The sequence below is a fragment of the Embiotoca jacksoni genome, unplaced genomic scaffold (assembly GCF_022577435.1).
Source record: "Embiotoca jacksoni isolate LCO1_2020_lvr unplaced genomic scaffold, fEmbJac1.0.p SCAF_14, whole genome shotgun sequence".
In the NCBI taxonomy this organism is placed as follows: domain Eukaryota; kingdom Metazoa; phylum Chordata; class Actinopteri; family Embiotocidae; genus Embiotoca; species Embiotoca jacksoni.
This window is the reverse complement of record NW_027185274.1, coordinates 5,458,445-5,472,768: the sequence shown is the minus strand read 5'-3', so window position 1 is coordinate 5,472,768 and position 14,324 is coordinate 5,458,445. Positions and strand designations below refer to the sequence as shown.

Here is a 14,324-nt window from a genome sequence, read left to right as displayed (position 1 = left end):
GTATATTTTAGCAGGGAACCTTGCACGGCACACATGAAAAATAAGGCGTCGGGAGGCGGCTAAGACACGAGTCTCACCCTAGTATCACACCTCGTGTTCGGGTCGTCATTTATAAAATAGGACGACATTTTCTTTTTTACGTGGGCTGTGTGGTTCCCAGCTAAAATATACAGGGAAACAATCTGTGCACTGCATAATCATAGATGAAGTAGTATAAAAAAAAAATGACCAAGTGTGCGTCGGGAGGAGGTCGGGAGTAATTGGATGATGCAAACGCATGACTTTCACCCAGGAAACGACTGTTTATATCCTGAATATAAACACAAATCAGCATTGACTTTAACCTCTGAATTTACATGATGTAACGTAACTTACAAAACGTATGTAACGTAACCTATGTAAGTAATGTGCTTATTTGGACCCCAGCTATGATCCTTTTCCTGATCCGAACCAAACTCTGACCTGTCAGAGTATTAACCACATGTTTGTTATTGTTACCATGGTCACAAAGATCCTGTACACCTGTTGCTGGTACTCTTTCATGTGTGTCTTTGATATCTGCCCACTGAATTGTCCAGGAGGTGGAGGAGGTCCCTATGCTGACATATTTATGGTCCAGAAAACAACTGATATCAAACATTTAATGTGCTGATAACAATGATTTAATCGGGTGTGACAACACTATGTCACGTGTCACATGATGAAAAACTTTTAACACAGTCCAGTTTGGTTTTTTTCTTCATTATGTCGTCATGATTATAAAGTTTGATTGGCCTTCTGCACTCAACATGGAGTGAGTTGGTTCCAGACTCGGACATATGAAGCATTTGTACAGTGTGAAACAGCTAACAGCTGAGTTTTAATGAGCCCATATTCTATCTGTCATTCTTTAAGGTTAGACCTGTGTGTGTGTGTGTGTGTGTGTATACACTGACCGTCACACGTTATGTCCCTCTCCTCCTTCTCTCTCGCTCTCTTCTCCATCTGTCACCTCTTGACAAACACATGGTGTCTTATTTGGTCGACTCAGCAAGGCCCCCCGGCTCAGTTGGCTACATGTATAGACACACACACACACACACACACACACACACACACACATACACACACACACACACACACACACACACACACACACACACACACACACATGCTTGCACTCCACCATCTCTCCTGCATTATTGTGTGTAGGGTTACAACAGTGAGGCAGAGGGTATGAAGAGGTTTAAAGTAGCTCTTGAAATAGGACAAGCACATCATTTCTAAGCAAAGGAAGACAAAAAACAAAATGGCAACCCACAGTGATTGTATATTGGAGTGGCCTCATTCACTTGAGGCTGTCAGCAGGTTGATCGTGAGTGCCCTGAAAGTATTAACATTGTCCAGAGGGACGTGTAGAGAAGAGAGAGACAAATGGAGGAAAATAAGAGACACTGGGAGAAAAGCAAACAAGAAGTCTGATGAGACGAGCAAACTGTCATAAATAGTTAATTATTGACAGAAAAGGAGGGACAGACAGACAGAGTTGTTTAATTTAGAGTTTATTTACTCAGGACGTGTCATTGAGATAAATTTATTTTCCAAGACAGACCTGAGAACAGGAACATCAATCAGCAAACAAAACAACACAACTACCCAATAAATAAGAAATGAATTGAAAAAGAAAACAGTTCCAAGAATCATAAAGAGCATCAAATTATAAAGCGGAATTTAAGCCTCGAGTTTGAGGGCAGCTTGTGGTTCAATTCATTTAGAAGGTGCGTAGTACCTGAAACCAGCTCTGCTAGCATTGGTGTGTACTTGAAGGATATCTAAAATACGTATCTAAAGTTAAGTAGTTAGATTGTGTACTCTAGCTCTTAGATTTAAAGGAGGTAGTTTGAAGCTTCAACAGCAGAGATCTATAAAGGAATAACATGACATGGCTATTTCTTTTTGAATGTAAGGAAGTTTGTGTTTCTTTTGTTGTTGAAATATACGTCTCCTTTAGTGTATATATTATGTGAAATAATAACATTAAATTATAACTTCTACAATGCAAGGTTGTAAAAACCTATAGTCTTTTCTTAACTTTGAGGATGAGAGCACAGAGTTCAACATCTCGTCATCCATGCTGAGGAAGCTTCTTTAGGAGCTCTTGATGCTTGTTAAACTGATGATCATGTAACAATGATAACAGCACTTAAGACTCACGCACACACACACACACACACACACACACACACACACACACACACACACACACACATACACACACACACACACATACACATGCACATGCCGGAGTCAGATTGTGCTCGAGTTAGTTGGTCAAAACTACTATTACACAACTTGAATAATGAACTTCAGCTGCGATGTGCATGTGTGTATCTAGGCACTGAAGGTCTGGTAAAGATGGTTCAGGTTTAAGAGAAATAACACTTCAATATTGAGAGACCAGAAGGAGGGACGAACAGAGAGGAACTGTTTTCCCATTTATGTTCCTGCATCCATGTATCTGGATTTACTCCCCCAACCACAGCTCAACTTTATTTGTATCGTCCAATTTCACATAAAGTATCACAACAGGCTTCAAGTTCTCAAAGAACACGAAGGCAATATGCCTTGAAAACCCTTCGAAGGCGACACACGAGAAGAAGTGAGACCCCCTCCCATCACCCTGCCCTTTTTTTAACACTTGGGTCAGCTATTGGTGCTGTCGGTGGATGGGTGGAGAAAATGCAAAGTCAGGCGTCCGGGCTCTTAATAATAACACAGCCATAAGCGTAATATTATCCTTGATGACACTGAAGATTTTTCAGGCTCTCAGGCAAATGTTTTCAAAAGCAAAGAGGGACGATGTTGCTTTTTATTGGGAACTCTGACATTTGAACACAAATACACTCATCTGAAGCACTAACAGTCATTTTTTTAATCTTGTTTTATATCACTTCATTGTTCAATATAAATTACTTTACAACTTTTACCCTGTAAAAATGTGCCTGTGTTCTAAAGAAAAATCATAATTATTAATATAAGTTATAAATTGCTAATTTAAGTGCTATTAATTGAATGAAATGAGGATCAGGAGCCATTCAGATTAGGTTTTAATTTCTTCGACACAGATCAATATAATGGTTTGACTTCTATAAACTTCCTGTGCTGTACTTAAAATCATCTGCAGGTTCTTGCGGTGTTGCCCTGCGTTGTTAACACCAGCGCTGAGTGCCTCTTTAGTACATTTCTGGTTTGTGTTCCAGTTTAAAATGCATTTGTCATCCATCGCTGCCAATCTCATCTGTGTGCCTGTTCACCACTGAGCTTCCCATGTCACTTCACATGAAATATGGCGCTGTAGATGGGTACATATTTGTCTTTCTCTATGTCTCTGTGAGACCACGTTATTTTATATGTAGATAACTTGTATAAGAGCAATTTCCCTACCTCACCACAGCGGAGTAATAATTCATTTTGGTTCCCTTGCCTGAGAAGAGCAGACAGCATGCTGTAGTAAACTTCTCTCAAAGTAATAATCCACCACCTTCTGTGGTTTGTTTCGCTGCTCTGTCGCTGATATGGTACAACAGTGATTCATGAAGCTTTTACATTTAAAAGCAGCTGTCAAGCAGGTCTGGGAAAATCTTTTATCACACTGTTGTTGATGAATTTTATGTTGCCTGCAGAGGAAATGGGTAGTTTGCATCAGAGGCTACAGCTGCCAGACAAATAAGAGCGCCACCCAGAGACACTCAAATTGTATTAACAGAAAACTGAGACAAAAGAAGCTGCTTAAGTGGACTGAGGAAGGCGAGTGTGCTGAAAAACAAAATGAAGTTTGTGAGGCTGAACGTAAACTTTGCTGTCTTTAAGTCCTCTTTTATTATTAGAAGAAGACGAGAGTACAGATTTGAAAAATAAAAGTGTCGGATGAGAACATACATATGTTTATATTAAAAAAAGACACTAACTTTTAGACTATATTTAGCAGTGCATTGATACATACAGTATTTGGTGTTCCAGTAGTAAGTATTTGCTACAGCAGATTCATAATAATAATAATAATAATAATGATAATAAAGGAACGTGTCACCCACACAATACCATGGTCTTCCCATGTGTTTGAAACAGACTTTGACAACAATGGATTTTTTTTTTGACTGCACAGAAAATGTTCGCTTGTAAGTTCATCGTTAGTTTCTGTCATTTCATGAGATTTGAGGGCAATAAAAATGGAGGATATCACCAGACTAATGATTTAATGCAAGCGGGTCCCCTCCCCCCCACCTCTTATTTGTACAGTATACAGTATATAATGATACCACACTCCACACTGGCGCTGCTAATTTTAGCTGAATGAGCAACTACAAGAGGCCACCACTAACCTGACTGCACACACACTTGTGTGAGCAGGAAATTTTACATGAGGGTAACAGAAAGAGGAACCTTATGATTATATAAAGAAGTTGATTGCTTTATGGATTTCTGTTTAGTGGAAACCCCTTCATAAATCACGATACTGAACTTACATGTTTGTGTGTGAGCATTTGTGTTTGAATGTGTCTGCATCTGTGTGACTATTTTGTATGCATGAATCTGTGTTGCCGTGGTGCACTCTATAGTTCTTTGGGAAAAATGTGCTTATATTCAAATACTGAATTATGGAAAGGATTAGCGTGTACTGTACTGAGGAGGAGAGTACACGGAGAGAGCAGATAAAAAGGAGTTGGGATACGCAGTGAGACTAAATGGCAAATAGGTGTACATGAGAGGCTTAGACTCTAAATTGAAGCAGGTAATTAGTTACAGATTTCTGATCATCTAAATGGAACATGATCAATGATAGCATATTCAGCTTTGATTATCACATTTTGATTACCTTCCGCCAAAATGTAATGACTGCAGAATAGAGTGTATTTTTTTTCCATTCTGTGTTGGAGTGGTGTTATCAGTTTCTCTGTTATCATCATGAGGGGACATATTAGGTTGGGAGGTCTAAATTCTTCCCTCCTGTTTCCCACTGTTCCCCAATGTAGTTTTAACTAGAGAAGCTATTATCTATGAGGTTACTGTTTTCCCAGTTGCTGTTCTTTATAATTGTAACGTTGTATTCTGTTATAGTTTGCTTTGTAGACCTGTAAATTGGAGGAATGGGAAATTGAGCGGTAGGAGAGGAACGAGGGGATAAAAAAATAGGTTAATGGAAAATAACATTAGCAAGGGAGGAAGTGAGAGAATCATAGAATGGTGACAAATAGGAGAAGTGGTGTTGAGACAGGAGACAGGAAATGACTACGAAAATGTGAGAGCCAACCATGGACTGTATATAAAAGTGGACGTAGTCTCCGGGTCAGAAAAGTGACTTGCAATACCACCGAGGGCCACAAAGGGCTGGCTCACTGGTCACTTCTGGCTACTGGATACTGTATAATGTGTACAATGTGAATCTGGCAGTTGGTAAATAAAACCAAACATTACATGCAGAGCAGATCCATTATCTACCCCCCCCCCCCCCCCCCCCCCCCCCCCCCCCCAGAAGGTCACACAGGGCTGGAGCCTATCCAGAGAGTCAGTGTACACTCTGGACAGGTCGCCAGAAGAAGGGTGTCTCAAGAACCAACTCTTCGGTACCATGTCGGTACGAAAATTGTTAAAAAAAAAGGTGACGGTACCTGTTTCCTATGGTATTAAAGGTACCGACGAAATGAAAGAAAATAGGTTGAGCAGCCGTTCTGCTGCAACGTGTGTTATTTACTATTTACTAAACATCTGTGCACCCGTTTAATATCAGTTCAGGGTTACGCTACCTCGCCTCTGTTTGCCTCCTCTGAAATGAGCGATTCAACAACAACTTGTTACATTACAGTAAATGAAATGAAAAAAAACAAAAAACGTTTATTAATGAAAAACGTTTGACGCCAAACTTAAAAAAATCGGACCAAAATTTCTGAATCTGCCAACAATAGCGAGGAAGTAATTACGCTCGACTGATGATCTTACATAGCCGTCCAGGCCAGAGCACTAGCCACTCTCCTGCTGATTCAGCACGCAGCCTTTCCAATATACAAATTCAAATTAAACCACACTCATTTCAATGGTGATTTTTTTTTTTTTGCCCTGGCATCAAATTTGGTATTGACAGTTGTGGATTTTAGCTATCTGTACAAACCACTGAACCATGGCCTCTCTAAGGGAACACCCACTTTGATTAAAGTGATAAAATAGCAGTCTAATCAACGAGTGCAAGTCTCGCAAAAGTGACACCAGCACCAACACACCAAGGGAGAAATTTATTTCCCCATGTTTGTGATCAAGAACAGAACCAGTTTTAATAAACCTGCCTCTTAAAAAAGAAACAATAAAGTAAATTAGGCATCTGCAGGAGAACACACACGCACACACACACACACACACACACACACACACACACTGACATACAAGTGCCCTGATGAGTTGTCTTTCTATTTTTGCACCAATATACTGTAGAGCATGGTGGACTGGAAAAAGGGATCGAACTGCAAAGTAAAGTGGGAAGAGGGAGGGGTGTGCATGTGCGTGTTTGTGTGCCTTTTTGTGTGTGTGTGTGTGTGTGTGTGTGTGTGTGTGTGTGTGTGTGTGTGTGCGCGTTGGGGGTGGAGTAGTTACTCAGCAGCAGCAGTTGTGAAGGTCATTTTCTCCAGCAGGCTTGTAGTTGGGTCAAGCATTTTGTTTGCAAGTGTGTGTGTGTGTGTTTTTGTGTGTGGCCTTGGTGGGTATTTAAAGGTAGAACTATCGGAAGGGCTGCCACATTGTTTTCTCGTTTACTATGAAGCACATTTCAGAGTTAGGCATGGTGTGTGTGTGTGTGTGTGTGTGTGTGTGTGTGTGTGTGTGTGTGTGTGTGTGTGTGTGTGTGTGTGTGTGTGTGTGTGTGTGTGTGTGTGTGTCCTGTAATAGAATGAGCTGCAAAGAGAGGTGACGTTGGTAGACTGGCATCTGTTTGTTTGCGAGATACTTGAGGAGCTGTGAAGTGACAGGAAAAGCTGCTCGGCACCACGACAGGACACACAAATATCTGTGCATGCGCTCATCTGTGCATGCAGACATTTACATCTGAAATGCATAATGTTCAGCCCACAGTTATTCTCACATGTATTTTTTTAAACCGTTATGCCATGTTGTTTCTTGTTGGGCTGTGACTGCAGCAACAAACAAGAGAGTGTAGCTGTATTTTGGTGCCACAATTTGAATTGGACTACTTTTAGGCCAGCAAAACACGCCCCCCAAAAAGCACTTACTGCTCAGAGTCACGTTCATACTGGTGTGGAAAAGGTTTAAAAACACATGTGGCTGTTCATGCAGGGAAATAAAATCAGACGCTGTCATCTGAATGAATAATACATTAAAAACCGTAGATTTCTGGCTTTGGCTTTGTAACAATCATAAAACATACTGTTTAAAGAATGAAAAAAGGGAAGGGCTAGTATGTAATAAGTTTCCTCAGTGAGTTTCTGCTGGCAATGTCTACACATACACTAATATTTATGTACCTCCACCCATCTTGTCTGAATGTTTACCCAAGCTCTGTATACTTCAGGAACAATGTCACACACACCTCTGTGTGTGTGTGTGTGTGTGTGTGTGTGTGTGTGTGTGTGTGTGTGTGTGTGTGTGTGTGTGTGAGCAAGGGGAATGAATGAGTGTAAGCAAGTGTCTGTTTGTTAGAAAGTGAATAGATACAGGTGCCTCATTTCCCCCCTTGATGACGCACAATAGGACCCGAGTGAAATGACCCAGTGTCTGTGTAGTTACATGAATGTGTTTTTAACAGTCTCTCTCTGGGGACTGTTTAATAGTCCAGCTGAGTTGTGAGCTCGTTTGTTTACATTCATGCAGGAGTTGGGAAAAACCTCAGCTGGCTTTAAGGTCGCAGATTGTGTCAATCAAAAATCCCAGACTGCAGTTTTTGGGAGAAAATTCCAGTAAGTGCAATAATGCAAAGATCTGCTCTGTCTTTTCTCGGATGGGTGTCAAAGTGATAGAGTCCTGGGGGGGCTGGTCCTCTGGCAGCTGTCTAGTTGCTATGGCGCTGATCACACACAGGAAAAGCAATGTATGAGCAGAGAAAAGGAGGTCCTTTCAGTTAATTGTTGTGTTTAACGCTGCCATTTTCTCACACTTTATCTGTTCCCTGGCTGCTGTCCGACAATCACTGAAGCATCTCATCTACTCAGATGTCTTTGTTTCTTGTCTTGAATTGATGCATTCCTCTAATTATCCTCCGTACAAGAAGTCTGAGACTCTCCGTCTCATCTCGCGAACAACACTCACCTATTCATTATTATCGCCACTCTCCCCTTGATGAGCTACACCAGATGTGGAATATGAATCCCTGTTTTTCTGCTGCATCAGGCTGTCATGCTGCTCATATAGTTTTATGTCTGTGTCCTTGCCTGTCTGCAAAGTTTTATTTATGCTGCCACGTGAACATCTGATAAAACACGTGCCTGTTTTTACCAAAATGGATTTTGTTGGACATGTTTCATGGTCCAGGAGATTCTAAAAATCTATTCAAATATGAATGTATTACAGAAATGAGGAAATCAATGCAGGAAAGCCTGACGGTAAAGCTGTTTAATGAGGCGAATAAAAGGTAACAAATCAGAGCTTCAGCACTGGTCATACAGTTTCTGCTCATCCTTGACTGTTCAACGTGTATGCTCCATAAAAAACACAGTAGATTCATCAATTTAAATATTTTAATAACTATGATTGTTTCAAATATATTTATTAAAGGAATCCGCTGACATTTTGGTAAATGTACTTATTCTCTTTCTTGCCGAGAGCTACATAAAATGGATGCCTCTTTCATGTCTGTCTGTTAAGAATACAGCTGGAGCCAGAGGACTGGTAGCTTAGCATAAAGGGAATCAGTCAGTCCACTAGTCCAGATCTGTCCGAAGGTGATATAAAAAAAACAACAACAAAAAAAAAAACTTTTGTGGTAACTCTAAAGCTTAATAATGTTCAGTTCATGCTTGCCACATGTGCTTGGCCATGATGGTCCACATCTTATTATTAATTTTCCCACTTTTTTTTTTTTTATTTTTTTTTTACTTTTCTTGTTGTTCAGCCAAATACAAACAAACAAAAGAGCTTTTTCTTCTTCCCATCATGAGGTTGCCATCTTATTTCTAGGATGAATGCGTTGGGCACTTGCAAACCATTATGACGCCAAAGGGTGTAACATACCCACCAGTCCACTAGAGGGAGGTGTGACAGCAGCACGGCTTTTGCCTCGCAAGGAGCCAAAAAATATTTATTTTCAGGACAACAATAACACGTGGCTAGATTAGCAAGCATGTACATCATCTTCTACTGGGCTCGAATCCCTGACCTCCGACATGTGGACCATAATGACCCTTATAGCTTCCTCATAAGAACTTCACTGCCTTTTTACTTCATCTCATGACCTTCGTCAAGCGATGTTTATCACATGACCTCTGTTGTGACCTGTCTCCGGAGAGGTGTGTCTTCTCACGCAAAGGCGATATCATTTGTCACAAAGACACGCTGCCCTCTGGGGAACTCGCGGGTGTATTACATGCTATGCAATGATATTAAACTGGCTTCTGCGGACACAAATTCCTCATTGTAACTTTAGGCACATGCACTTTTATTGTCCTCTGACAATCCACAGCTGTCTGCATCTGTATTGAAGTACTAAAACATCTTAATTAACTCATTATTTCTTGTTGTTTCATATAAAACTGAAGATGAAAAAGATACAGGCAACACAGCAGAAACCTGTGCTTCCCGTCTGCTGTTTCCAGATTACATACAGATTCCATAAACTAAGAGCGGTACCAATCTTTTCATCGACAGTAACTCGCGTCAAGAGAGGGAATACACATTTAGAGTGCCGAGCTATTTCTATAATGAATGAACCGCCAGAGCAAAATGAAGAGATTAAAGAACAAAGGAGTAAGTGATGAACCAGGGTGGTTCAGGGAAGAAAATGGGTGAAATTACTATGTGGAAAAATTAAATGATAACTAACGTGACTAGAATCCATTCACTCATTCACCCACAGCCAATGAGTTGGTTAGCTTAGCCCAGAAGAAGAACAGGTGGCCAAAAATGGAAACAGAACACTTTTGATCAATATATTCTGGGAAGATGACTGCTTTAGCTTTTTTTACTGAGGTGATACAACTGAAAAAGAAAATGACTGGAGCCGGAGAGAAAGGTAAATACACATGCAGACAGTTTATTAGTGGGATGAATAAAAATAGAGGTAAAAAAGATGTTGCAGAACAGGATAATAGGAGCCAAAGAACAAGAAATTCAGTGTGAAATATGTGTTATGTATTGCCACGTGTGTCAGTGCTCAAAAAAGCATGTCAAATTCATCCTGATTTTTTTCCATGTGGCTTCATTTAATCTCTCATTTTTTGAGGTTACATTTCAATTCTGATGTCCTTGGCAACAGCACAACAGGCAGTAACCTGATAAGCCTGTTTGATTTGAGATTTCACACTGAGAGTGTGTCTGCGTAAGAGTGTGTGTGTGTGTGGGGGGGTAAGGAGGGATGGGTAGGTGTGGGTGTGCATGCTTGTGCCTAGAAATGAAATCATAAAATCAGGCATAGATAGAACAAGGTCAGGGAGATTAATATACAATTATTAACAAGGTAGAAACAAGGGCAGGGAGAGATGGAGGGAGTCCACAGTAGAGGAAGAGGAGAAGAAGGCGGCGACAACTTGCTCTCTCCAGCCTATCAGACGGGGGAGGGCGGGACTTGGGTAACAGGAAGGAGGGAGCAGAGCGGCAGCAGGCACAGAGGCAGACGGAGCAGAGCATGTTAGAGGAGCAGGGAGAGGTGGGAAGGTAGAGGGAGGCAGACAGAGAGATGCAGTGCCACACTGAGCGTGTCCACAAGCCTTCAACTATTAATCCAATCCTCTCGTCAGGGATGTGTTAAGGAGCGATGATGTACAGAGCCACTGCAGGAGCAGCCAATGCAGATAGGAGTTCACCTTGAGCTGGAGTCCAAGTGTGCCACTCAGGACCTGTGGGATTACAACAAACATTCATTGATCCAACAAGCATGACTGAGATTTAATCTGATCTGACAACCTGCCAAAACAAAGGGAACATCAGAAACTTTTGGATTATTGATACTCACACCATGAAGGTCTGATAACTGCCAATCGAGAGGACACAATTCAAACAGGTCTTCATTTTGGCTGAGACTCGCCAGCTGTCCCTGAACCTGACAGCATCCAGAACCAAAACTGTGACATCCACCACTCACACTGGAACCCCGCAAAGCCACGACCAAGCAGGTCCTGCAGCCCAGGAGCCCTGGAGCCGGCCTGACCTTGGACCGGCTGTCACCTGAACCCCTCCTGGCACCGGCAGAGACGTCCAGCATGTCTCAAACCGGGGGGCGGTTCCACAACAAAAAAGCCGGCATTCGGGCCGCAGTCATCCTGATCGGACTCCTGCACAAGTCTCGCAAAGCCAAGGAGAGAGAGAGGGAGAGGGAGAAGGAGAAGGAGAAGGAGGAGAGTGAAGGGTGGGTGAAGTTTGTACCGCCGCATCGTTTGATGAGGGAGGCATGCTGGGTAGAGACAGCTGGGGACAAGCAGACCGTCTGCAGTGCAGTGTAGCGCTGGGATTGTGAAGAAAACTTTATTAGCCTGTAATGTCTTTGTTATTCCACAGGCATGGGGCTCTTTGAGCTCTTTATGGTTCAGTGGGTTTGCTCTGGCAGTTTTATTACAAGTCCTTTTTATTAAAGTGTGCTCGTCTGAGTGTGGTCTGAGCGAGTGTGTGTCTTGTTGACCGCACTTGTGTGTGTATCTGGGTCAGTGGAAATGACAGATGGGAAAGAAAGAGAAAGGCATTGAGGAGTTTATCTGAATGGAGGTGTGTTCTGAGTGCTTTTGAAGAGCCAAAAAGAGGGACTGGGAGAATGAAAGAAACAACGTGAAGGTGTAAAGAGAGAGAAGAACATGACAAAAAGAGGTTGTCCCCTTTTTACTTCTGTTGCTGTCTTTCCATGTCCAGGCCTGCACAGTTTTTGCTGCACACACAAGCATTAGTGGGCACTTGTTGATGCCTGTATTGCTAATGTCGCTGTTTTATTCCTTTAGTAACAGAACGGCATGAGAACACATTCACATGTTGGTGCACTAGTTCAGAGTTCAGAAGGTGAGCTGCAAACTAGCATATGAATACAGTACTGTGTTTTACTGCTCACCAACCTGCAATAAACCCGGTATTTGTATGGCAAGTCCAACGCTTGAGTACTATGTACAGTGTCTGAATGCATCTCGGTCACATTTGTATGATGAAAGGAATACCAGATTGTTCCTTTAAGAAAACTGCCACTCCAAAACCACCTGCAGAGGGATTTTCCCCACATGCTGTGTTGCAGCCAGATCATCTTACTACACCTTAGCTGTGTGCCGTCAATATGACCCCTGAGAATATACCACCTGGTAACAGTCAGTGTAAGAGGTTGGCAGGGTTGAGACTCCCAACACCCACTCGCTCCTCTCACCTCCTCCCCCCCTGGGTGGACCTGTTTGGCTGAGCTAACATTAGCAGCCATGCATGTACAGTCAAACTGGAATCTGAGGTAGTCTTCCTGTTCAATGGTGTTGTGGCGGAAGATATATACGGACAGTGGGGTCTAGTTTACGTGTGTGTGTGTGTGTGTGTGTGTGTGTGTGTGTGTGTGTGTGTGTGTGTGTGTGTGTGTGTGTGTGTGTGTGTGTGTGTGTGTGTGTGTGTTCACGCTTGTGTATATAAACGTCAAATGTGCAGCACTGAATGCACTTTGCTACTTTGTTCTAATCGCCCGGACCGAAATAGGCTGTATCAAAATAGACTGTAACTCACTTTGAGAATGCTGTTAAGTTTATGTGACCTCCTTGTGTGTGTGTGTGTGTGTGTGTGTGTGTGTGTGTGTGTGTGTGTGTGTGTGTGTCTTTGTGTCTGTGTGAGGTTGTGTAATTTTGTTTCAGATACTTGTAAAATGAACCCCTGGAGGCCAGGCTGCATTAACAACCATGCAAATTTGGCATCTATCCCAGACCTCCTGGGGCCCCTAAAAGCAGCAGGTTCATTGTGTGACAATTGATTTGTGGTGATTGAATCAATTGTAGTTTTGTTTGGGAACATGCACCATTTTAAGAAAGTGTCAATGGAAAAGCCTGTAAAAGTCCCTGATCTTTAAGACTTAACTTGTTTAAGGAACCAAGCCGGTATCATTTTACTGACATTTTGCATATTCCCAAGTAAATGTCTGTCCCTCCACAATTTCAGGGAGTTTTTTTGTGATTGTTGTGAGCAAAAATTATTAAAAAAAAATTTTTTTTGACAGTTTAAAAAAAAAAAAAATCTAATTTATATATAATTTTAGTTCAACATGTACTTTAAATGCACAAAATAAAGTGCAGTGTCTTACAACTGGAAGTATTTATAAGGCAATTTAAACATATTCTTCATTCCTATAATAAGACCACATTTAATCGTGTTACTTCTGTTTTGTTTTTTTTTGCCATTTGTTTATTTTTTTTCCCCCGTTTTGTTCTGGTTAGTCCAGTCAGCTGGCGTGTTCAGCGGAGAGGTTGAAGAGCCTTGCTGATTAAAAAAGAGGATATTATATATATATATTATATTTGTTGCTAAAGTGTTTTTTGTTTCTTTATGCTGTGATACCTTAAGCAGAGTGTCTGTTGCCAACATTTATTGTGGAGAAATCACAGGATTTTTGCAAAATTGCAGGCACCTGCAATCATTGCTTGAAGATTGCTTGAATTTGTGTTAATTATTGCGGACACAAGGTGGCGATTTCCTTGAGGGGCTAAAATATGTGTTTAATTAAACTACCATCGATTAATTGCCAGCAAACCTGAGTCCAGATGGTTTTACAGCATACAGGTATTTGTTTTTAGTGGCTTTAGGCAAACTGTATTTGACAGCAATAGGGTGCATATCCAGCGATTGTGAGTATAAGGAGGACAGTGGGGCCTTAAAAGTTAATTTCTTGCTCCGGGGACCCTCTCATGGACAGATCCAGCCATGCCTGGAGGCTATGATTGTCTCTGAACACAACAATGCTGCATACACATTTTAACACATTTTCTTTTTGCTTTTTGGGTTTTTCACGTGCTTCCTAAGGGAATTATGATTTTGATTTTGCATTGTATTGGCTCATGTTGAATGACAGCAGTACTGGACAGAAGAAATAGCCTGAAGCATTGCCACAACAATGTTGTACTGCTGTCATTTCTATTGTCGGGGCTGGGTCACAAGATAATCCGGGTGCTATTGCCGATACTTTTAAGGTGTCT

General features: G+C 41.5%; 1 protein-coding gene across 5 annotated transcripts in view; it reads left to right on the top strand.

The window, feature by feature from the left end:
• The window catches only part of rap1gap2a (RAP1 GTPase activating protein 2a), an 86,807-nt gene that overhangs the window by 35,491 nt on the left and 36,992 nt on the right, over nucleotides 1–14,324 (top strand). For 2 of the 5 annotated variants that reach the window (XM_069147576.1, XM_069147575.1), the window contains exon 1: nucleotides 10,988–11,536. The exons of the other annotated variants lie outside the window; for them this stretch is intronic. In XM_069147576.1, the coding sequence (XP_069003677.1) occupies nucleotides 11,391–11,536 (146 nt within the window). In that variant the 5' untranslated portion in view covers nucleotides 10,988–11,390. Of the gene's footprint in view, nucleotides 1–10,987; nucleotides 11,537–14,324 lie in introns of those variants that run through there. 5 annotated transcript variants of the gene reach the window in all.